The sequence below is a fragment of the Schistocerca serialis genome, chromosome 10 (assembly GCF_023864345.2).
Source record: "Schistocerca serialis cubense isolate TAMUIC-IGC-003099 chromosome 10, iqSchSeri2.2, whole genome shotgun sequence".
Taxonomy (NCBI): domain Eukaryota; kingdom Metazoa; phylum Arthropoda; class Insecta; order Orthoptera; family Acrididae; genus Schistocerca; species Schistocerca serialis.
The window spans coordinates 60,336,799-60,363,179 of NC_064647.1; the positions used below are offsets into that span (position 1 = coordinate 60,336,799).

The window sequence follows — 26,381 nt, forward strand, 5'->3', positions numbered from 1 at the left end:
TTTTTAAATATGCAGCAGGTTTAGAAACATGGAATGAATGAAATTAAATGAGAAAACTACACAACGATGGCACGTCCTCCACCCCAGGTAGCACACACGTAGCCCACCGAGAGCTGTGTACCGGCACTCCACCGCTGCCTGAAAGTAATTAAGATATCAGCCTTTTAGGCAATCAGATGTTAGGAGGAAAACATAGGCATTATCATTGGCCAGTCCCCTGTCCCGCCTAGCAGAACCTTTTCAGAACGACCGTCATGGGGAAATTTCTCTCCTTGTATCACATAACTGGCTCCAATGGTAACCGTTTACAACCATCAGGAACAATGCAGCCCGGCTTCTTCAAGCCGTACAAAAAACCTATTTCTTGCGGCTGCTGGAAAATGTCTGAGGCGATCCCACAGAACGAATCAGGACTAACATAATGTGTATCAGGGCTCAGTGAATCCTTTGGCACACAGGCAAAGTGTGAACTGCGGAGGGGCGAGTCGTTCGCAGCACAGTGCCTTCAGGCCGCCACTCCGCATGCAATGAGCTTTCAGTTTGCCTGTGCCGACCTGCTGACAACTCTGCTGTCTGTACATCCAGCCAGGAGGAACGACCTGGGTCTCGTCTGCCCTCGTGTGACAGCGCCTACTCGTCAAGTCTGTGCGCCTGTATGCGATACACAGTCCGTCGGATCTGTGTGCGTCGGTCGTGCCACACATCTGACTCAATCCACAGCCACAACAGTTTCCTTCATAGTTCGTGATATCCCTTAACACAAGATACTACTACTACTACTACTACTACTACGTGATCAGGCCCAGTGGACCCCACGCATCTACAAGTTTCCTCCTCCACTGTGTTCTGTCCATTGCTGCTATCCGCCATTCGGCCACATCTATTGACATTTGTTTTAAATCTTCATGGAGTCCATCCCTCCAACGCTTCTTGGGTCTCCCTGCCGCTCTCTTTCCTGTAGGTGTGAAATCCAGGAGCTTCCGAGGCCATCTGTGATCCTCCATCCGGGCCACATGGCCGGCCCACTGCATTCGTTTGGCTTTGACAGCTCCTGCTATGTTGGGCTGCTGGTATAGTTCCTCAAGCTCTTGGTTGTATCTGATCCTCCATTCCCCTGTATCTGCATCCAGAACCGAACCGAAGATCTTCCGAAGCACTTTTCTCTCAAAGACAAGGAGCTTATGGAAGTCCTGTTTCCGGATACTCCATGTCTCACAGCCATATAGAACAACAGGCTGGATCAGGGTTTTGTACAGTCGAATCTTGAACTGTCTGGAGAGAGATTTGGACCGAAGCAGTTGTGCTAGGCTGTGGTAAGATCGGTTTCCTACTCGTATTCTGGCATTGATCTCTGCTTCACATGACGAGTTCTCAGTGAAAAGTGCCCCTAGGTATTTGAATTCTTGCACTCTCTTGTAGGACCGGTCCCCAACTTGCAGTGATTGTAGATGATCAGCAGTCTGACAATGACCAGGCGTCATAACGAGGTACTCTGTCCTAGCTTCGTTTATGTTTAGCCCAAATTTGCTGGCAGCCTCCTTTAGTGCTTTGGTCATTTGCTCCAACTCCTCTTCCGACCTAGAGAGTAAACAGATGTCGTCTGCATAGGCTAAGTATGCCAGTCTCTTTCTTTCGATTTCAATCCCTTCGTTCTCTTGGAAGGTCTCGCGTATGATCTTCTCGACGGCAAAGTTGAACAGGATAGCGGACAACCCATCTCCTTGCCTGAGTCCTGTCACAATTTCAAATTCCTCAGTTACGCGATTTCCCATCTTCACCTTTGCATGTGTCTCGTTCAGACAGATCTTTATCAGATCGATGAGTTTCTCTGCTATGCCAAACTCCCTTAATCAGTTGAGCAGGCTCTTGCGATGTATGCAATCATAGGCCTTAACACAAGATGGGATGGGAAAATAGGACCTGGCCAGGATAGGCCCACAATTTCGTCATTTACGAGGGCATTTCGAAAAGTAAAGATACAATGGCTCGCAGTCCTTAAATAGAACGTTTTTTTAGAAAGCGTCAGTTACATCTTATTAACTGGATTATGTGTTATTTTTCGACATAATCACCCCCGTTATCCAAACATTTGTTAAGTCGGTGCACAAGCTTTTGTATCCCACAGTCATAGAAGGTTGCCGCCTGTTGTCGGAACCACATTTCAACTTCATCTTTGATCTTTTCATGCTCGTGGTATCATTTTCCACCAAGATGTGACTTCAGACACGGAAGACATGGAGGTCGGTGGGCGCAAGGTCCGGGCTGTATGGCGGATGGTCCAATACGTCCCATTTCAATTGTTTGAGTAGTGCTTTGATTACGAGCGCTGTGTGAGGCCGAGCGTTGTCATGAAGCAAGCGGACTCGTCAGCATTCCCCTGCGTTTGTTTTGAATTGCCCTTTGAAGTCGTTTGAAAGTCTGGCAATATTCAGCAGCAATAATTGTCGCTCCAGGAGGCATAACTTCCAACAGAAGAATGCCTTGTCTGTCCACAAAAAACAGAAGCCATGATTTTCTTCGCTGAAATCGGCGTTTTGCATTTCTTGGCTTTTGGCGAATTCAAATGGCGGCATTGCATTGATTGTTGCTTGGATTCAGGTGTATGGTGATAAAACCACGTCTCGTCACCTGTCAGAAAGTGATCAAGGAACTCATCCCCTGCTTCAGCATAGCGTGTGAGGAAGTTGAGTGCAAAGCCCGTCCTTTTCTTTTTGTGTTCTTCGGTTAACAGTTTTGGAACCCAGCGCGCACACAATTTCCTGTACCCTAACTTGACAGTCGCAACGTCATAAAGAGTTGTCATTGACACGTCCCGTATGATCTGATGCAATTCTTTCAATGTGAGACGTCTATTCGCACGAACTGCTTCCTCCGTTCTCCGAAGCAGGGCATCAGCGATCACAGATGGCCGACCTGTTCTTTCTTCGTTATGAACATCGATCCTACCTTCAGAGAAATGACGACACCATTCCGTTACATTTTGTCCATTCATAATGTTCCCATGAACAGAAACAATTTCTTTGTGAATATCCGCTGGTCGCTGACCTTTTGCAGGAAGAAAACGTACGACGGAGCGCACTTCGCATTTGGCGGGATTCTGAATCGGCGCAGCCATTTTAAACAAGACCCAGTCCAACCAGAAGCAACGTTCGACTGCGAGGAGAAAGCTAACGGTTCAAGGTTAACACCAGTGTTGCACACTTGCTCGCCAAAACTGTTCTGTTCCTCTGGCGTACGGTGTATCTTTACTTTCCGAAATACCCTCGTAAAACGAAACTAAACTCCTCCCGAACAGGCCATGAAGGCCCAAAGGTACCGACTGGCCACCGTGTCATCCTCAGCCCACAGGCGTCACTGGATGCGGATGTGGTCACGTGGTCAGCAAACCGCTCTCCCGGCCGTATGTGAGTTTCCGAGACCGGAGCCGCCGCTTCTCAGTCATGTAGACCTTAACTGGCCTCACAAGGGCTGAGTGCAGCCCGCGTGCCAACAGCGCTCGGCAGACCGGATGGTCACCCATCCAAGTTCTAGCCCAGCCCGACAGCGCTTAACTCCGGTGATCTGAGTAAACAGATGGGGACGTTTGCAAGACAACAACCTTCAGCACGAACAGTTCAACGACGTTTGCAGCAGCATAGACTATCGGTTCGGAGACCATGGCTGCGGTTACCCTTGACGCTGCATCACATACAGGAGCGCCTGCGATGGTGTACTCGACGACGAACCTGGGTGCACGAATGGCAAAACGTCATTTCTTTGGATGAATCCATGTTGTGTTCACAGTATCGTGATGTTCGCATCCGTGTTTGGCGTCATCGCGCTGAACGCACATCGGAAGCGTGTATTCGTCATCGCCATACTGGCGTATCATCCGGCGTGATGGTATGGGGTGCCATTGGTTATACGTCTCGGTCACCTCTTGTTCGCACTGACGGCACTTTGAATAGTGGACGTTACATTTCAGATGTGTTACGACCCGTGGCTCTACCCTTCATTCGATCCCTGCGAAACCCTACATTTCAGGAGGATAATGCACGACCGCATGTTGCAGGTCCTGTACGGGCCTTTCTGGATAGAGAAAATGTTCGTCTGCTGCCCTGGCCAGGACATTCTCGAGATCTCTCAGCAATTGAAAACGCCTGGTCAATGGTGGCCGAGCAACTGCCTCGTCACAATACGCCAGTCACTACTCTTGATGAACTGTGGTATCGTGTTGAAGCTGCATGGGCAGCTGTACCTGTACACGCCATCCAAGCTCTGTTTGACTCAATGCCCAGGCGTATCAAGGCCGTGGTTGTTCTGGGTACTGATTTCTCAAGATCTATGCACCCAAATTGCGTCACATGTCAGTTCTAGTATAATATATTTGTCCAATGCATTTCTTCTTGGTGTAGCAATTTTAAAGGCCAGTAGTGTATGTAAGCTCCGGCATGCACCATTTAAGATTAGCCAATATTTAATATCCAAGAAACTGTGATGGAATTAAAAAATTACTTTTGGTCTTCTTAAAAAAATACCAAACTATCTCAGCCCTTAAGGCTGTAGCTTTACAGTTAATATTTAATGACAGTTAACTAAAATATATCTGATTTGAACAATTTTGCTGTTATTAGTCGATCTTCGTGCGCCAAATATGAGTAACTGTAACATTTGCAAAAAAAAAAAAAAAAATGCACTCACCCCTTCTGAGGCCAGTTAAGGTGCTACTTTATCTGCTAAAATTCTGACACGGCATTTCTTTCTCTGCTTTCCTCTTGTGTGGAAAACTTCAGTCTAGGTTTCGGCATGTGAGACTGGACGATTCCCTTGTCGGTCCCTTGGGTGACCAAGAAGGATCACAAGCTGCGACATCGTTGTAAAAAAACAGTGACCCGTACCTGTAATAAGTTTCCTTTAATTTACGTGTATGGTCACAAACTTTTTGTTAACAAAAAATTAAAGGAAACAAGAAGGATCACATACTTCGGACTTCTCATAACGCGATGATGGCAAGACCGCCACCCACAGCCGGCCGCGGTGGTCTGGCGGTTCTAGGCGCGCAGTCCGGAACCGTGTGACTGCTACGGTCGCAGGTTCGAATCCTGTCTCGGGCATGGATGTGTGTGATGTCCTTAGGTTAGTTAGGTTTAAGTAGTTCTAAGTTCTAGGGGACTGATAACCACAGCAGTTGAGTCCCATAGTGCTCAGAGCCATTTTTTGAACCGCCACCCACAACATCTCCCCCACTCAGAGCTACGGATCGACTGGCTCCATTTCGCCGGCTCCCAGCCGCTCCCCGAAAATATTTAACATATCAGCCTTTTAGGCAATCAGATACCAGGAGCCATCTATAGACAATCTTGGCATTGAAATAGGTGACTCAAATAGCCTTAACGAACGGTCTACATCCGGACAAGTGGAACACTAGACAACATTTCTTCAAAAATGAAACAATATTTACATGACACAAGGTGACGCTATGTTAAAACATTAATTACTAAAAATCAGGACTTTAAAAATAACCTTGAAATTAAGTCAAAATTTTGTATGCAAGACGCTGCTGTAGGAAATTTGTACAGAAAGGCTCACTAGCAATCAGAGTAAAATAAGTATAACTCACTGAATTTAAAGCTCACAAGCCGGCCGCTGTGGCCGAGAGGTTCTAGGCGCTTCAGTCCGGAACCGCGCTGCTGCTACGGTCGCAGGTTCGAATCCTGCCTCGGGCATGGATGTGTGTGATGTTCTTAGGTTCGTTAGGTTTAAGTAGTTCTAAGTTCTAGGGGACTGATGACCTCAGAAGTTAAGTCCCATAGTGCTCAGAGCCATTTGAACCATCTAAGATCACAAAAAATTCCAGCAAATTTTTAAAGTTCTGTTTTATATCATCTGGTCCATATGCTTTCCTGTTTTCGCTGCGTTTTAAGTTTTGCAGGTAGGAGAAACCTACAAGTGGAACTGGGTTTGTAACACCACAGTTCTAATGCTCTACTGATTTATTTTGCCTTTTGTTTTATTTAATGTTACATCGTTCAACTTCTGTGAAGGTCTTTCAGTCGATAACAACCTGATAACGCGACGTGCACGTATAGAAGCAGGCGTTAAAACAGTGACCTATAGGTGGGAAAGGCTGATAAAACTCAACTCAGTCTCTAGACAGCCGATATGAAAGTGATGCGCCGCCGCACCTACCAGCCGACATCGCAAACACAGCACTGCCACACCGAGCGGCCTCCGCCTCACGGCAAGCATGCCACAATTATGCGAGGGCCCGAGTTTCAGGACACAGTTAGCAAAATCTGTCGGCAAGAACACCGCGGCCTCAGCACAACGTTACTCGCCAAAAGGCGCCTGTACAAGCTAATGCTAAGGAGCCGGAAAATTATTCAGTCAGCTACGCGTCTTGAAATGCCACTTTAAAGCAACAAAAATTTACAAATGGTTCAAATGGCTCTGAGCAGTATGGAACTTACCATCTGAGGTCATCAGTCCCCTAGAACTTAGAACTACTTAAACCTATCTAACCTAAGGACATCACACACATTCATGTCCGAGGCAGGATTCGAACCTGCGACCGTAGCAGCAGCGCGGTTCCGGACTGAAGCGCCTAGAACCGCTCGGCCACACCGGCCGGCAAAAATGTACACCATTCCCCAATGTATCTCACAAACCAAAGATAACTCGAACCACACGGAATCAAAAGACAAATGACAGTCCAGAAAACATACGATAAATACACTGAAGCCCCAAAGAAACTGATATGGGCATGCGTATTCAAACACGGAGCTATGTAAGTAGGCAGAGTATGGCGTTGCGGTCGGCAACGCCTGTATAAGACGTGTGTCTCGCGCAATCATTAGATCGGCTATTGCTGCTACAATGGCATGTTATCAAGATTTAAGTGGCATGGAACGTGGTGTTATTAGTCTGTGCACGAGAGATGGGACACAGCATCTCCGAGGTAGCGACGAAGTGGAGAATTTCCCGTACGACCATTTCACGAGTATGCCGTGAATATGAGGAATCTGGTTAAACATCAAATCTCCCACATCGCTGCGGCCGGGAAAAGATCCTGCAAGAACGGGACCAAAGACGACTGAAGAGAATCGTTCAACGTGACAGGAGTGCAACCCTTCCGCAGATTGCTGCAGATTCCAACGCTGGGCCATCAATAAGTGTCAACGTGCGAACCAATCAACAATACATATGGGTTTTCGGAGCCGAAGACCCACTCGCCTACCCGAGAGGACTGCACGACACAAAGCTTTATGCCTCGCCTGGGCTCTTCAACACCGACATTGCACTGTGATGACTGGAAACATGCTGCCTGGTCGGACGAGTCTCGTTTCAAATTGTATCGAACGGATGTACGTGTACGGGTATGGAGACAACCTCATCAATCCATGGACCCTGTATGTCAGCAGTGTGTGTTCAAGCTGGTGGGATTGTGTAACGGTATGGGGCGTGTGCAGTCTGGAATTATATGGGACCCCTGATACGTGTAGATACGACTCTGATACGTGACAAGTACGTAAGCATCCTGTCTGATCACCTGCATCCATTCATCCATTGTGGATTCCGACGAACTTGAGGAATTCCAGCAGGACAATGCGACTTCCCACACGTCCAGAATTGCTACAGAGTGGCTCCAGGAACACTCTGCTGTGTTTAAACACTTCCGCTGGCCACCAAACTCCGCAGACATGAACATTATTCAGCATATCTGGAGTTCCTTGCAACGTGCTGTTCAGAAGAGATCTCCACCTCCTCATACTCTTACGGATTTATGGTCAGCCCTGCAGCATTTATGGTGTCAATACTCTTTAGCGCTACTTTAGACATTAGTCAAGTTCATGTTGCGGCACTTCATTGTATAACGTCTTTCCAAAACAGATCCGGCAAAGGGCCGCTAGCGCAATTGCTGTCTTAAAGGATGCACACAAGTTACCTCTATAATTCATCGTATATAGAATAACCTTTCACCCAGAAAGGGCTATATTAAAATCTTAAGCTGTCGCAATAGGATCTAAAACAATTCAAGCATACTCGTGTATTAACAATGGCCTCTAAAAATCACAAAATTTCGTTGTAAGGAAAGCCTATACCTCTAGAAAATAATTATCACAGTCATACAGCGTATCGAGATGACAGTAAATCAGAGAAATAAACAAGCAAAAGATACGGATCACTTCGAAAGTTCTGATGTATCTGTATAATCACTTGCTGCTAAGCTATCAGAAATATAGATACTGCTGTTGTACTGTCCGAAATTTCCTGGGTGGAAGAGCAGCAATGGCCTGTTCGGGAGTAGTTTAGTTTTTTATGATATGGTGAACTGTTAGTTTCCCTTGATCGGTGAATCATTTTATTTTTGAATCAATAATTTAAAGAGTCAGCTATCAAGTAGAATTGCTTTGTCTGTCCTACAACCATCTGATGATGTGACCCTTTTCTCTAGATAAATATCGTCATATGGCTCTATATGCCTGAATTGTGCACTCACCGTGTCGGTATTCCAGTGTAAAACAGATGCCATTATCTCGAACATTTTTTCATTAACCTAGAAAGACAATTGTTTCATTCTTTTTGTTTATGAATTTTTGGTGGTTTATGTATTGGTAATCAGACATCGCCTGCATCTGCACTGGGCAGTGGTTATCATTGACAGTGTCGTTCTGTGGCATTATAGAAAGCTGGTGTGGCCCAGCGGTTCTAGCGCTACAGTCTGGAACCGAGCGACCGCTACGGTCGCAGGTTCGAATCCTGCCTCTGGCATGGATGTGTGTGATGTCCTTAGGTTAGTTAGGTTTAAGCAGTTGGGACTGATGACCTCAGAAGTTGTCCCATAGTGGTCAGAGCCATTTGAGCCATTTTTTTTTTTTTTTTTTTTTTTTTTTGTGGCGTTATAAAGCAACAAAGTGTCGGACAGCTGATAGAATTAATGCTGTCATGAGTCTGCAAGTGTAGCAGACAGCTTGCATTCACTAATGCTGAAGACCAGTCACACGAATCTTGAAGCACTAGACACAAAGACACTAACATTACAAGGTTATTGGTTACCAAGCTGTTTTTCGCCTGTGACTATTCTTGTCTATCGGGTAGAGCATCAGATTCCATCCCTGTGGGTCTCAGGTTTTAAATCAGATAAGAGCGGGGATTCGTTTCCAGTCCCTCCAGCAAGGCGCCAGGCACAGTCATTCAGCTGTCAAATGAGTACTGCGGATCTTTTCTGAGAGTGAAAATAGGCTGGGCCGCCGTGCGGGGTAGCCGTGCGGTCTGAGGCGTTTTGTCCTGGTTCGTGCGGCTCCCCCCTTCGGAGGTTCAAGTCCTCCCTCGGGCATGGGTGTGTGTGCGTTGTCCTTAGCGTAAGTTAGATTAAGTAGTGAGTAAGCCTAGGGACCGATGACCCCAGCAGTTTGGTCCCATACTCCTTGCCACAAATTTCCAATTTCCTCCTAGCGCCATAGCGAACAAAGGCAACACTGCACTCGCTTTCAGGCCAATAGCCCGGCCTTTTTTTCTTGTTATTGGGGCATCAGTCTTCTGACTAGTTTGATGCGGCACGTCACGAATTCCTCTCCAGTGCCACCCTCTTCATCTCAGAGCAGCTTGCAGCCTACGTCCTCATTACTTGCTGGATCAATTCCAGTCTCTGCCTTCCTCTACATCTTCTGCCCTCTGCAGCCCCCTCTGCTGCCATGAAAAACATTCCCTGACTTTTAACACATGTCCTATCATCCTGTCCCTTCTCCTTGCCACTGTTTTCCATGTATTCCTTTCCTCTCACATTCTGCGCATAACCTCCTCATTCCTAACCTTATCATTCCACCTAATTTTCAAAATTCGTCTGTAGCACCACATCTCAAATGTTTCGATTCTCTCTTGCTCCAGTTTCCTCGCAGTCCATGTCTCACTTCCATACAATGCTGTGCTCCAAACTTACGTTCTCAGAAATTTCTTCCTCAAGTTAAGGCCTATGTTTGATACTAGTAGACTTCTATTGGCCAGGAATGCCCTTTTTGCCAGTGCTAGTCTCATTTTGATATCCTCCTTGCTCCGTCCGCCATTGGTTTTGATAACTAGGTAGTATAATTCCTTAGCTTCATCTACCAAGTGAGCATCAAACCTGATGATAAGTTTCTCGCTGTTCTCATTTCTGCTGCTTCTCATTACCTTCGTCTTTCTTCGATTTACGCTCAGTCATTCTAAATTCTTTAGACTATTCATTCCATTCAGCAGATCATGTAATTCTTCTTCACCTTCACGCAAGATAGCAATGTCAACAGCGAATCGTATCATTAACATCCCTTTACCTTGAATTTTAATCCCACTCCTGGACCTTTCTTTTATTTCCATCATTGTTTCTTCAATGTACAGATTGAACCGTAGGGGTGAAAGACTACGTCCCTGTCTTGCACCCTTTTCAATCTGAGCTCTTCGTTCTTGGTCGTCTGCTCTTATTATTTCCTATAGATTCTTGTACATATTGTTTATTACCCATTAACTTAACACTTTTTTCTCAGAATTTCGAGCATCTTGCACCATTTTACATTGTAAAACGCTTTTTCCAGATCGAGAAATCCTATGAACATGTCTTGATTTTTCCTTAGTCTTGCTTCCATTGTCAACCGTGCTTTTACCTTTCCTAAAGCCAGACTGATCGTCATCTAGCGTCATCTTGCATTGTTTTGACTTCCCTATATGCCGAGTCAGTCCTTCGACAACCGTTCCTTTTTCGATTTCTTCACATTTTTCGTGCAGCCATTTCGTCTTAGCTTCTCTGCACTTCCCATTTACACACATCAAAAAAAGTTAAAAAGTTTTTCACCCCGGTTCCCAGAACTCCCGAAGATAGATTTTGAGCTGATATTGTATCACAGACACAGTCCCTTTCACTGTTCAGAGACGTCACTAAAACCCGCCCAAAGATGTAAACAACCTTGCGTGAGGAGCGCCTATTAGGCGAAGGGGGTCCGACAGCCGATCAGTTCCAGTCATTCCACCAGGAAGGAGGTACATGGCTAGTGTTGTCTGTAGTTCAACCACGCCTAGACAGTCAATACCGCGATTCGATCGCGTCCGCCAGGATGGGCTCTCACCGAGGAAGTGTCCAGGCGTCTCAGAGTGAATCAAATCTATGTTGTTCGGACATGGAGGACATACAGAGAGACAGGAACTGTCGATGACATGCCTCGCTCAGGCCGCCCAAGCGCTACTACTGCAGGGGATGACCGCTACCTACGGATTATGGCTCGGAGGAACCCTGACAGCAAGGACACCATGTTGAATAATCCTTTTCGTGCAGCCACAGGACGTCGTGTTACGACTCAAACTGTGTTCAATAAGCTGCACGATGCTGAATTTGACTCCCGACGTCCATCTTTGTAACCACGACACCACACAGCGCGGTACAGATGGGCTCAACAACATGCCGAATGGACCGCTCAGCATTGTCATCACGATCTCTTCACCGATGAGTGCCGCATATGCTTTCAACCAGACAATTGTCGGAGACGTGTTTAGAGGCAACTCTGTCAGGCTGAACGCCTTAAACACACTGTCCAGCGAGTGCAGCAAGGTGGAGGTTCGCTGCTGTCTTGGGGGGCGTTATGTGGGTCCGACGTACGCCGCTGATGGTCATGGAAGGCGCCGTAACGGCTGTAAGATACGTGAATGCCGTCCTCCGACCGATAGCGCAACCATATCAGCGGCATATTGGCCAGGCATTCGTCTTCATGGACAACAATTCGCGCCCCCATTGGACACATCTTGTGAATGACTTCCTTCAGGATAACAACATCGCTCGACTAGACTGGCCAGCATGTTCTCTAGACATGAACCCTATCGTACATGCCTGGGATAGATAGAAAAGGGCTGTTTATGGACGACGTGACCCACTAACCACTCTGAGGGATCTACGCCAATTCGCCATTGAGGAGTGGGACAATTTGGTCCGACAGTGCTTTCATGAACTTATGGATAGTATGCCAAGACGAATACAGGCATGCATCAGTGCATGAGGACGTGTTACTGGTTATTAGAGGTACTGGTATGTACAGCAGTCTGGACCACCACCTCCGAAGTTCTCGTTGTGTGCTGGTACAACATGCAATTTGTGGTCTTCATGAGCAATAAAAAGGGCGGAAATGTTGATGTTGATGTCCATTCCAATTTTCTTTACTGGTTGCGGAACTCTCGGAACCGAGGAGATGCAAAACTTTTTTGATGTGTGTATTTCCTTTCTCTTCCACTTGTATTCCTGAATTTTCCTGAACATTTTTGTACTTCTTTCTTTCGTGCATCAACTGAAGTATTTCTTCTGTTACGATGATTTCTTCGCAGTCACCTTCTTTGTACCTATGTTTTTCTTTCCAACTTCCGTGATAGCCCTTTTCAGAGATGTCCATTCCTCTTCAACTGTACCGAACGAGGTGGCGCAGTGGTTAGACACGCATTCGGGAGGACGACGGTTCAATCCCGCGTCCGGCCACCCTGATTTAGGTTTTCCGTGATTTCCCTAAATCGCTCCAGACAAATTCCGGGATGGTTCCTTTGAAAGGGTACAGCCGACTTCCTTCCCCGTCCTTCCCTAATCCGATGAGACCGATGACCTCGCTGTCTGGTGTCCTACCCCAAACAACCCAACCATCTTCAACTGTACTGCCTACTGAAATATTCCTTATTGCTGTATTTATATCCTTAGAGAAGAACGAGCGTACCTCGTCGTTCCTTAGTACTCCTGTATCCCATTTCTTTGCATATTGATTCTACTTAAACTTCAACCTGTTTCATCAGTACTTCTTTCGGCCACAAACTTCTACTGAGATATTCTGAATGCAGTGATGTCTTTGGCAGGAGTCGGAGTTCAGGCCGATGGCGCATCACCTCCTACACGGGTCCGTGCTGCCAGAGACACCTGGTGGGGTGTCGGTGCACCAGGACGAGTCCGACCCCGTGCAGCTGTACCTGGACGCCATGAAATCGCAGCTGCGGCACCAGAATGACAGACCACACACCGTCACGGCCAGCAGCAAGTTCCACGGCGGGCGCGAGCACGCCCACGCATACCTCGAGGACACCAGCGGCGCCCGCCAGGGTGGTCAGGCGACCGTCAGCAGTAGCGACCACAGATCTGTGCACGACTACCTCAAAACGGCTCAAGCAGGTGAGCTCTAACCCTACCGCGCTCAATCTTCAATCGGTCGCTACAGGCATCATCAATTAAGCACCAGCTCAAAATTTGGCACTCACTTGCCCCAGTACGAAACTCATCCTGAGCGCAATTCCAAAGTAGTTACACTGCTGGCCATTAAACAAATATATTATACTAGAGCAGACATGTGATTACATTTCCACGCAATTTAGGTGCATAGATCCTGAGAAATCAGTACCCAGAACAACTACCTCTGGCCGTAATAACGACCTTGATACACCTCGGCATTGAGTCAAACAGAGCTTGGGGGGCGTGTACAGGTACATGCAGCTTCAACACGATACCACAGTTCATCAGGAGTAGTGACTGGCGTATTGTGATGAGGCAGTTGCTCGGCCACCATTGACCAGACGTTTCCAGTTGGTGAGACATCTGGAGAATGTGTTGGCCAGGAAAGAAGTCGAACATTTTCTGTATCCAGAAAGTCCCGTACGGGACCTGCAACATGAGGTCGTGCATTATCCTGCTGAAATGTAGGGTTTCGCAGGGATCGAATGAAGGGTAGAGCCACCGGTCATAACACATCTGAAATGTAACGTCCACTGTTCAAACTGCCGTCAATGCGAACAAGAGGTGACCGAGACGTGTAAGCAATGGCACCCCATACCATCACGCCGGGTGATACGTCAATATGGCGATGACAAATACACGCTTCCAGTGTGCGTTCACCGCGATGTCGCCAAACACGGATGTGACTATCGTGATGCTGTAAACAGAACCTGGATTCATCCGAAAAAATGACGTTTTGCCATTCATGCACCCAGGTTCGTCGTTGAATACACCATCGCACGTGCTCCTGTCTGTGATGCAGCGTCAAGGGTAACTGCAGCCATGGTCTCCGAGCTGATAGTCCATGCTGGTGCAAACGTCGTCGAACTGTTCGTGGTTGTTGTCTTGCAAACGTTCCCATCTGTTGACTCAGGGATCGAGACGTGGCTGCACGATCCGTTACAGCCATGCGGATAAGATGCCTGACATCTCGACTGCTAGTGATAGGAGGCCGTCGGGATCCAGCACGGCGTTCCGTGTTACTCTCCTGAACCCACCGATTCCATATTCTGCTAACAGTCATTGGATCTCGAACAACGCGAGCAGCAATGTCGCGATACGATAAACCGCAATCGCGAAAGGCTACAATCCGACCTTTATCAAAGTCGGAAACGTTATGGTACGCATTTCTCTTCCTTACACGAGGCATCACAACAACCTTTCACCAGGCACGCCGGTCAACTGCTGTTTGTGTGTGAGAAATGGGTTGGAAACTTTCCTCATGTCACCACGTTGTAGGTGTCGCCACCGTCGCCAACGTTGTGCGAATGCTGTGGAAAGCTAATCATTTGCATATCCCAGCATCTTCTTCCTGTCGGTTAAATTTCGCGTTTGTAGCATGTCATCTTCGTGATGTAGCAATTTTAATGGCCAGTAGTGTAATATACTCGTTATCAAAGGCATAAATACACCATAAAAGTTATGAAGCTATACCTTTAAAAACTGACGGAAATAATAATTTAATGGAGAATTTTGTCGCAAATATTTTTACCTGATGGTCACTTTCGGTGTGAAGAGTTTGTGTCAGACACCGTGAACATCTCAGAGGAATGCGTGGACCCCTATATCAGCAAGCTAGTGTGCCACTATTTATTGACCACCCATTACAGGAGGAAAATGGAATTCTAAGAACGGACGATGTAGCTATGGGTTCCCTTCTGCAGCAGACGTCTTGATGGACGCATTGAAGAAACACCTCTACAGTCGCCCCATTACGCCGAGATTGTTTGTTCCGATATGTTGATGGTACATCTGCACACGTGGAGATAAAGAACTACAGATCTTTGCCCAACACCTAAATCCGCAGCGCAGCAATATCCAATTTATTATGGAGGTAAAAAAGCGTAGGGTGCTGCCTTTCGTCGACGTGGAACTTAACCGAAAGCCTGGTGGTAACCCTGGCCATGGAGCTTACAGGAAGATTTTTTCGGCCGTGTACAAACTCCAGGGACCGATCGATGAGAGGATACAGAACGAAAAAGGTCCAATGAACTCATGTCCGGAAATGCAAGGTTTTCGTGCTAGAGACCTTTTATTCAATGATACGTTGCAACAGAGACTGCGGTCTAGTACGTGCTGTACCACTGTACCATGCTGCCAGAGTCGCGGTATGCTTGGTTTCCTCATAGAGGGTGGTGCTGTTCTTCGTACGTCATGCCGTAGCGCCCTCTCCTGCCGCAGTAATTGGCACATTCACTTCCCTTGCTGACTCACCTTGTAGTGGATGTCATACAGCGTTGTACACAATGGTTCCACAATCGAATCTAGAACTTGCCGACGTGGTGTTTACTTACATAAAAACGGCGGGGGGCAGCAAGGTCGTATCAGGAGACCTATCCCCGCCGACAACAACCACAGCATTCAATGTTTGCAACAGTATTTCGCCGTTTGTCTGAGACAGGGTCATTTCACGAAGCAGGAAATGGGGAAGGATGTACCCGAAATATTCGGACACCGGACTTGGAGAAAAATGTGATTAACACTGTAGAAGGCGACTGCCGTGTCAGTATCAGGCAGTTGGCTCGCCAGTACGGCGCAAGACAGACGACCGTGTGGAACATTCTGCACGACAACTGTTAGTCCCCTCATCACTTACAGAGTGTGCAGTGCTTACTAGCGACAGACTTTCCACAGTTTTGCCGCTGGTTTCTTCACCAAGCAACCTCGATTCCGGATTCACAGATGAGGCCACCTGAACGCGGAGTTGTATCTTCAACTTCCGTAACAGTCGTCGGTGCGATAGTATGCAAAACCCCCACGGTATGCTGACAGCGAATCATCGGCATCGGTTCAGCCGGAATGTGGGGGCCGAAGAAATTGGCGACCGTATTTTGGGACCGGTTTTCCTTCGGCGTCGGCTAACAGGCCGCAACTATCGGTGTTTCTTGCGGGTGACTTTGCCTCACCTACTGAAGAAGCGCCATCGATGACTCGAAGGGCTATGTGGCTTCTACATGATGATGCTTCAGCCCGCTTCACCGTTAACGTCCGGAAACATATCAGTCGAGTTTGCCCTGGTAGATGGCTCGGACGAAGCGGTGCGGTTGCGTGGCCCGCCCGTTCGCCAGATCTCAACCCGTGTCATTTCTGGTTATGGGGTCGTCTCAAAAGTATCGTGTATACGGAGCCCCTTTCAGATGTGGAGACAGTGGAGCTGAGTATTCGTGCTGCCTTTGACACTGTTGGAAGTAGCCTGGCATATGTGAACGAGTGATACAGAACATTCTACGACGCGTGCACGCATCGTTGAGGGACATGGAAACCGTTGTGAGCACACTATCTGTGGCTGCATGCTACAGCCCGTATTATACCGCTCTCTCTGTAACAATGTATGACTGAATAAATGGTCTCTAGCACGGAAGCCAAGCATTTCCGGAAATACGAGGGTTGAAACTTTAATAGTGCCAACTATTTATTTACAGCTCGTACAAAATAGATACGTGTTTCAAAGTTTTACTAACCTGCAAAGTAGTCAGCAGTATTATCTACAACCCGTTGCCAGCGATGTGGAAGTCGTAGTATACTCTTAGCACTGCCAGTTGTGTTGACAGTTCGAGCGGCGTGGTCTATTGCCCGACGAATTTGTAGCAGTTCTGAAGCGAATACCGTGAAGTGTTTCCTTCAGTTTAGAAATCGAGTTTAACTCACGAGGGCTTAAGTCAGAGGAGTGCAGTAGGTGGTGCAGCACTTAGCAGCCCCATCAGTCAAACAAACCAGTAACAGCTTGCACTGTACGTGCTTGAGCATTGTCCTACAAAATAATGGTCAGGTCCTGCAGAAAGTGTCATCACTTCTGTCTCTAAGCTGGTCGCAGATTATGTTCCAAAAATAGACAGCATACTGGTCCGAAGAAGAGCGTGAAGATTCGTGACTGGTACATTAGGTCATCGCGAGAGCGTTACAAATCTCATAGAAAGTTTGAAGTGGGACACACTTGCAGATAGAGTAGACAGTGTCGGAAGTTCCATGCGGCTTTTCGCGGATGATGCTGTAGTACACAGAGAAGTTGCAGCATTAGAAAATTACATCGAAATGCAGGAAGATCTGTAGCGGATAGGCACTTGGTGCAGGGAGTGGCAACTGACGCTTAACATAGACAAATGTAATGTATTGCGAATACATAGAAAGGAGGATCCTTTATTGTATGATTATATGATATCGGAACAAACACTGGTAGCAGTTACTTCTGTAAAATATCTGGGAGTATGCGTACGGAACGATTTGAAGTGCTTTTTTTTTTTTTTTTTTTCATCAGTCTACTGACTGGTTTGATGCGGCCCGCCACGAACTCCTTTCCTGTGCTAACCTCTTCATCTCAGAGTAGCACTTGCAACCTACGTCCTCAATTATTTGCTTCACGTATTCCAATCTCTCTCTTCCTCTACAGTTTTTGCCCTCTACAGCTCCCTCTACTACCATGGAAGTCATTCCCTCATGTCTTAGCAGATGTCCTATCATCCTGTCCCTTCTCCTTATCAGTGTTTTCCACATATTCCTTTCCTCTCCGATTCTGCGTAGAACCTCCTCATTCCTTACCTTATCAGTCCACCTAATTTTCAACATTCGTCTAGAGCACCACATCTCAAATGCTTCGATTCTCTTCTGTTCCGGTTTTCCCACAGTCCATGTTTCACTACCATACAATGCTGTACTCCAGAAGTACATCCTCAGAAATTTCTTCCTCAAATTAAGGCCGGTAATTGATATTAGTAGACTTCTCTTGGCCAGAAATGCGTTTTTTGCCAAAGCGAGTCTGCTTTTGATGTCCTCCTTGCTCCGTCCGTCATTGGTTATTTTACTGCCTAGGTAGCAGAATTCCTTAACTTCATTGACTTCGTGACCATCAATCCTGATGTTAAGCTTCTCGCTGTTCTCATTTCTACTACTTCTCATTACCTTCGTCTTTCTCCGATTTACTCAAATGGTTCAAATGGCTCTGAGCACTATGGGACTTAACATCTACGGTCATCAGTCCCCTAGAACTTAGAACTACTTAAACCTAACTAACCTAAGGACAGCACACAACACCCAGTCATCACGAGGCAGAGAAAATCTCCGATTTACTCTCAAACCATACTGTGTACTCATTAGACTGTTCATTCCGTTCAGCAGATCATTTAATTCTTCTTCACTTTCACTCAGGATAGCAATGTCATCAGCGAATCGTATCATTGATATCCTTTCACCTTGTATTTTAATTCCACTCCTGAACCTTTCTTTTATTTCCATCATTGCTTCCTCGATGTACAGATTGAAGAGTAGGGGCGAAAGGCTACAGCCTTGTCTTACACCCTTCTTAATACGAGCACTTCGTTCTTGATCGTCCACTCTTCAAATCCTATTAAAGTGTCTTGATTTTTCTTTAGCCTTGCTTCCATTATTAGCCGTAACGTCAGAATTGCCTCTCTCGTCCCTTTACTTATTCTAAAGCCAAACTGATCGTCACCTAGCGCATTCTCAATTTTCTTTTCCATTCTTCTGTATATTATTCTTGTAAGCAGCTTCGATGCATGAGCTGTTAAGCTGATTGTGCGATAATTCTCGCACTTGTCAGCTCTTGCCGTCTTCGGAATTGTGTGGATGATGCTTTTCCGAAAGTCAGATGGTATGTCGCCAGACTCATATATTCTACACACCAACGTGAATAGTCGTTTTGTTGCCACTTCCCCCTATGATTTTAGAAATTCTGATGGAATGTTATCTATCCCTTCTGCCTTATTTGACCGTAAGTCCTCCAAAGCTCTTTTAAATTCCGATTCTAATACTGGATCCCCTATCTTTTCTAAATCGACTCCTGTTTCTTCTTCTATCACATCAGACAAATCTTCACCCTCATAGAGGCTTTCAATGTATTCTTTCCACCTATCTGCTCTCTCCTCTGCATTTAACAGTGGAATTCCCGTTGCACTCTTAATGTTACCACCGTTGCTTTTAATGCCACCAAAGGTTGTTTTGACTTTCCTGTATGCTGAGTCCGTTCTTCCGACAGTCATATCTTTTTCGATGTCTTTACATTTTTCCTGCAGCCATTTCGTCTTAGCTTCCCTGCACTTCCTATTTATTTCATTCCTCAGCGACTTGTATTTCTGTATTCCTGATTTTCCCGGAACATGTTTGTACTTCCTCCTTTCATCAATCAACTGAAGTATTTCTTCTGTTACCCATGGTTTCTTCGCAGCTACCTTCTTTGTACCTATGTTTTCCTTCCCAACTTCTGTGAAGGGCCTTTTTAGAGATGTCCATTCCTCTTCAACTGTACTGCGTACTGCGCTATTCCTTATTGCTGTATCTATAGCGTTAGAGAACTTCAAACGTATCTCGTCATTCCTTAGTACTTCCGTATCCCACTTCTTTGCGTATTGATTCTTCCTGACTAATGTCTTGAACTTCAGCCTACTCTTCATCACTACTATATCTGCTCCTGGGTACGCCTTACAATCCAGTATCTGAATTCGGAATCTCTGTCTGACCATGATGTAATCTAATTGAAATCTTCCCGTATCTCCCGGCATTTTCCAAGTATACCTCTTTCTCTTGTGATTCTTGAACAGGGTATTCGCTATTACTAGCTGAAACTTGTTACAGAACTCAATTAGTCTTTCTCCTCTTTCATTCCTTGTCCTAAGCCCATATTCTCCTGTAACCTTTTCTTCTACTCCTTCCCCTACAACTGCATTCCATCCGCCCATGACTATTAGTGTTTCGTCCCCCTTTACATACTGCATTACCTTTTCAATATCCTCATACAGTTTCTCTATCTGTTCATCTTCAGCATGCGACATCGGCATGTATACCTGAACTATCGTTGTCGGTGTTGGTCTGCTGTCGATTCTGATTAGAACAACCCGGTCACTGAACTGTTCACAGTAACACACCCTCTGCCCTTCCTTCCTATTCATAACGAATCCTACACCTGTTATACCATTTTCTGCTGCTGTTGATATTACCCGATACTCATCTGACCAGAAATCCTTGTCTTCCTTCCACTTCACTTCACTGACCCCTACTACATCTAGATTGTGCCTTTGCATTTCCCTTTTCAGATTTTCTAGTTTCCCTACCACGTTCAAGCTTCTGACATTCCGCGCCCCGACTGGTAGAAAGTTATCCTTTCGTTGAATATTCAATCTTTTTCTCATGGTAACCTCCCCCTTGGCAGTCCCCTCCCGGAGATCCGAATGGGGGACTATTCCGGAATCTTTTGCCAATGGAGAGATCATCATGACAGTTCTTCAATTACAGGCCACATGTCCTGTGGATACACGTTACGTGTCTTTAATGCAGTGGTTTCCATTGCCTTCTGCATCCTCATGTCGTTGATCATTGCTGATTCTTCCGCCTTTAGGGGCAATTTCCCACCCCTAGGACAAGAGAGTGCCCCGAACCTCTATCCGCTCCTCCGCCCTCTTTGACAAGGCCGTTGGCAGAATGAGGCTGACTTCTTATGCCGGAAGTCTTCGGCCGCCAATGCTATCTGAAGTGTAATGATCATATAAATGTTATTGTTGGTAAGGCGGGTGCCAGGTTGAGATTCATTGGGAGAGTCCTTAGAAAATGTAGTCCATCAACAAAGGAGGTGGCTTACAAAACACTCGTTCGGCCTATACTTGAGTATTGCTCATCAGAGTGGGATCAGTACCAGGTCGGGTTGACAGAGGAGATAGAGAAGATCAAAAGAAGAGCGGCGCGTTTCGTCACAGGGTTATTTGGTAAGCGTGATAGCGTTACGGAGATGTTTAGCAAACTCAAGTGGCAGACTCTGCAAGAGAGGCGATCTGCATCGCGGTGTAGCTTGCTGTCAAGATTTCGAGAGGGTGCGTTTCTGGATGAGGTATCGAATATATTGCTTCACCCTACTTATACCTCCCGATGAGATCACGAATGCAAAATTAGAGAGATTCGAGCGCGCACGGAAGGTTTCTGGCAGTCGTTCTTCCCGCGAACCATACGCGATTGGAACAGGAAACGGAGGTAATGACAGTGGCACGTAAAGTGCCCTCCGCCACAAACCGTTGGGTGGGTTGCGGAGTATAATTGTAGATGTAGATGTAGATAGACGACGCGCTAAACGGAAGGGGCTGCACACTACATTCCAGAACCGATCTTCGCCGAGGATGTAGAGCATATATTATTAACACAAACTTTTATATCGCAAAATTATCACCATTCAAAGATAAGGGAAATTAGAGCTCGTACTGAGGCGTTCAGACAGTCGTTTTTCTCTCGCGCGATCCGCGAGTGTAACAGAAGAAGGGGGGTGGAGAATATGGCACGAATAGTGGCCTCCGCCACACACCGCTTGGTGGCTAGCGGAGTATATATATGTAGATATTCAGGCTTCTGACAGGTGTTCATGTGGTCACATTAATGTGATGGACAGCTTAGTAAACTGATGGAAATGAGAAGTGTAAGACAGCGAAGCAACAGTCCGGTACTTATCAAACTATGAGATGCTCATCATATAGTTTAAATAAGTGAAATTCCATTCTATTCTGGAACTGATTCCTATAATCAGCATTGCTATTATGAGCGACAGGCACAGGAACATGTCACCAAAACAGCCTCCAAATATCATCTTGAGGAATTCCTTGGTTTTCGTGTAAGGCATACTCTGTCAGTTCACAAATATTACTCACGGGAGGCCAGTAAGAAATTATGTGTCTGTCCATCGCATATTAGACATCCTCTTTGGGTGACATATCAGGGTAACAAGCAATCCAGTGAAAGATTCGTACATTCCTCGAGGCGTTTTTTCTTTTTGTGTGTGAACAACAGTGCATTATCTTGCTGGAATATGCCATTGGTACACTGGCTATAGGGCTATGAGAGAGGGTTTACCATTCTCACAACGTACTGGTGAACATTCAGCCTCCGATTAACAATTACCAAGTCAGTTATCATACCCGTTAGCTCTCCTCAACATCATTCCAGAAGCTGCGAGGTATGGGTTCCGACAATAGCTGCTTCCTGTGGTCTTCTGCAAGGCCGTCTATGGACACTTCGACATCGATCAGACTGCCAAAAACAGAAGCGGGACTCATCACTGAATTCCACTGAATATCACTCAGCGTCCGAGTTGACTCTGGCTCTATACCACGAAAATCTCTGCTGGCTATGGTCTAGCACTACAGGTAAATGCATAGTAACTCGAGACCTCAACCCAGCTCCCAGTAATCTGTTCCTAAAAGTTTCAGCTATTGACACCAGGTATTTGTAGGAGCCAATAGAACAGTCCTACCCTTTCATAGCGTAATTGATCTGCAAGTTTCCGTGCCTATTCTTCTTGCCACACTACTACACAACTGGCCATTAAAGTTAGTACACCAAGAAGAAATGCAGATGATAAACGGGTATTCATTGGACAAGTATATTATACTAGACCTGACATGTGATTACATTTTCATGCAGTTTCGGGTGCATAGATCCTGAGAAATCAGTAACCAGAACAACCACCTCTGGCCGTAATAACGGCCTTGATACGCCTGGGCATTGAGTCAAACAGAGCTTGGATGGCGTGTACAGGTACAGCTGCCCATGCAGCTTCAATACGATGCCACAGTTCATCAACAGTAGTGATGGGCGTATTGTGACGAGCCAGTTGCTCGGCCACCATTGACCAGACGTTTTCAATTGGTGAGAGACCTGGAGAATGTGCTGGCCAGGGCAGCAGTCGAATATCTTCTGTATCCAGAAAGGCCGGTACAGGACCTGCAACATGCGGTCGTGCATTATCCTGCTGAAATGTAGGGTTTCGCAGGGATCGAATGAAGGGTGGAGCCACGAGTCGTAACACATCTGAAATGTAACGTCCATAACGTCCACTGTTCAAAGTGTCGTCAATGCGAACAAGAGGTGACCGAGACGTGTAACCAATGGCACCCCATACCATCACGCCGGGTGATACGCCCGTATGGCGATAACGAATACACGCTTCCAATGTGCGTTCACCGCCATGTCGCCAAACACGGATGCGGCCATCATGACGCTGTAAACAGAACCTGCATTCATCCGAAAAAATGACGTTTTCCCATTCGTGCATCTAGGTTCGTCGTTGAATACACCATCGCAGGCGCTCCTGTATGTGATGCAGCGTCAAGGGTAACTGCAGCCATGGTCTCCGAGCTGATAGTCCATGCTGGTGCAAACGTCGTCGAACTGTTCGTGCAGATTGTTTTTGTCTTGCAAACGTCCCCATCTGTTGACTCAGGGATAGAGACGTGGCTGCACGATCCGTTACAGCCATGCGGATAAGATGCCTGTCATCTCGACTGCTAGTGATAGGAGGCCGTTGGGATCCAGCACGGCGTTCCGTATTACCCTGCTGAACCCACCGATTCCATATTCTGCTAACAGTCATTGGATCTCCACCAACGCGAGCAGCACTGTCGCGATACGATAAACCGCAATCGCGATAGGCTACAATCCGACCTTTATCAAAGTCGGAAACGTGATGGTACGCATTTCTCCTCCTTACACGAATCATCACAACAACGTTTCACCAGGCAACGCCGGTCAACTGCTGTTTGTGTATGAGAAATCGGTTGGAAACATTCCTCATGTCAGCACGTTGTAGGTGTCGCCACCGGCGCCAACCTTGTGTGAATGCTCTGAAAAGCTAATCATTTGCATATCACAGCATCTTCTTCCTGTCGGTTAAATTTCGCGTCTGTAGATCGTCATCTTCGTGGTGTAGCAATTTTAATGGCCAGTAGTGTATTCTGAGTCCATCTCATCATAACGCGTTCTGGAGCCATTGAACAATAACCAAAAGTATGTGTCATCTTTTGGTATGATACTCCTGTATCATGACAATGTTTTGAGCTTTCTCGAAGTCTGAAAGATGGCAATGAGCAGCATGTACACGTTATGTGGGACTGCTGTGTTGTGATGTAAGTCGGCAAAATGGAGTTATCATCATGTTCTCACACCATTCTTCGTCTGGAGAAAATAAGCTCAGACTGCGATGAAATTTTAATGAAAAGATCCTAAGGGCGTGATAATTAGTTTTCTAGCTTTCGATCACGTTATTAATTTTGGTGCATTTCCGTCAGTTTAGTACTTCAGATGTATACATAACAAGTATGCACAGAGATTGAGATACTTCTTAAACAACGTTTGTTCATTAATTTTGATATATGTAATTCCTGATTCCATATTACAGGCAGCCTGGCGGCCCTGATGTGGTCAGGATAAATAAAACAATTATAAATATACATTGTGTGACAAAAACATGAAACATACAAAAGAGGAGAAGAAAACGAAAAGGAAAATCACTAGTTGAGAGGCCATTTGTGTTATTTCAGTGATTACAAAATCTACTCAAATTCGCAAAGAATTTGGCAGTATGAGTCTCTTATGAGTATAGTATGACGTTCCCTCCCACCTGGATCCATGCACTTACTCAGTTGGGGATGTCTCAAGGCCATTGTATCCTCTGTGAGTGTTCCTTAATATCTTACAGACAGAGTTCATGTCTGAGGTTGTCCCATTCATGATCTATCAGATCTTGGAATTTTATTGTCCACGAAAGCACTTAAAGTCGCATGGACAGTGCATAGGGACACTGGAAGATGTGGGCGAGATTTGTCCTGGTGAAAAATTGGGCAACAATAGTGTCGCACAAGAAGACGCAGGATGTCCGTGGAGCGCTGTTGTGCCATCAGAGTTCCCTCAGGCAATAACAGCCACGGCTTGATGTCGTGCCTGATGGCTCCCCACTTCATAAACTCTGTGCCTCATCAAAAACATTGAAAGAAAGGGTCTCCTCCCCAGGTCACTATCATACTCACCAGCGATGATCATTCAGGGTATATCACTGATCTTTATAAGCTGTCCATGCTTCCCGATCACAGCACCACTCCAAACGCCACCATTTCTCTTATGGTGTTATCAGCAACCAACACTTGGAACGGTAGTGCCCTAGTCTGACTGCTGCTAGTCAGTGGCAGTAACACAGAACGATGCAGGGAATCTATTACTTCTTTTTGGATGTCAGGCACAGATGTAAATGGATTATGATGTGCCTGGAACACTATACAGTGATCCTCCCTTGTGGCAGTCAGACGTGGTCAACCAAAAACTTAACAGTGAGCAAAGCTGCCCTCACGTTTCCATGCAATGCAACGTCAGGCCACTGCCGTATCCGAATTCCCCACACATCTGGATACTCCACCATTCAGCCAGTCGACCAAAGGGAGAACCACAATGAAGCCTCTTTGAAACTCTGCCAGATGCTGATTCCACTGTCTCATACGAGTACGTGACATCTCTGTTTCCTTTACAGTGATCACTCAACATCTGAGGCTGTTGATGCCCCTTATATACCTATGAGGCCTTAAGTAACAGTATCTGTTCAACATGTGACAGAGAGTCACAACTCTAATGAGTTATCATTTACATGCCCGATGACTGTGTGTACGTGTACAAAGGAATATTGTCCTCTGACCTTGTCTTCTAGGCACTTCTTCACTTTTTAGTCTGGCAGTGCATTTGTAGCAAATTTACAACTGTCTACAAGTGTAAATCATTTTCCCACTTGGCGCAGGCAAAACTCGAGCGCGTAATGATCGTGATGTTATCTAATGGACATACTCCTTAGTATGTAACCAGCATTCCATACGGGCAAACCAACTGTGACTTTACCTGATGTTGCTTACATCTTAAGTAACTGGCTATGCACGGCTCTTATTAAAAGTAATACCTTCTGCTTTCATGTACATCAGTTAACTCACTACAAATTATAACCTGTAGCTGTGATCCTCCAGTCAAATAGTCTATGCATTGGCCAGAATTTCGAATTAGTAAAATATGTAGATGTGTTAGATTAAAGGCAAATGAGTAAATAAAAAAGTGTCCTGTTCTATAGACTGATATTAATGTACATGACTCCAGAGATTTATGTTCAATAATGTTTATTCGAGACAGTAGATCCGTAATAAACAGGAAGTGGTCTACAATAGTAAGTTGTATTACAGACAGAATGATAACGTTATTAAGTCGAGTAAAGTTACGTTGTTAGTGTGACAAGAAAGGTAGCAGAAATCCCATACGAGATCACAATACGTGAAACATATTCGCCACCTCAAAAAAATTCAGCTGTCGATTTACCCATTAACACACGAGAAACAACGAGTAGGAACTCATA

The 26,381-nt window shown here is 46.0% G+C and overlaps 1 protein-coding gene across 1 annotated transcript in view; it reads left to right on the top strand.

Annotated features, from left to right (window-relative positions):
* The first annotated feature begins 12,951 nt into the window (after positions 1-12,951).
* Positions 12,952-26,381, top strand: part of LOC126425249 (uncharacterized) — a 70,056-nt gene continuing 56,626 nt past the window's right edge. Inside the window, exon 1 of the mRNA XM_050088220.1 lies at positions 12,952-13,141. Coding sequence (XP_049944177.1) covers positions 12,952-13,141 — 190 coding nt within the window. The remainder of the gene's footprint in view (positions 13,142-26,381) is intronic.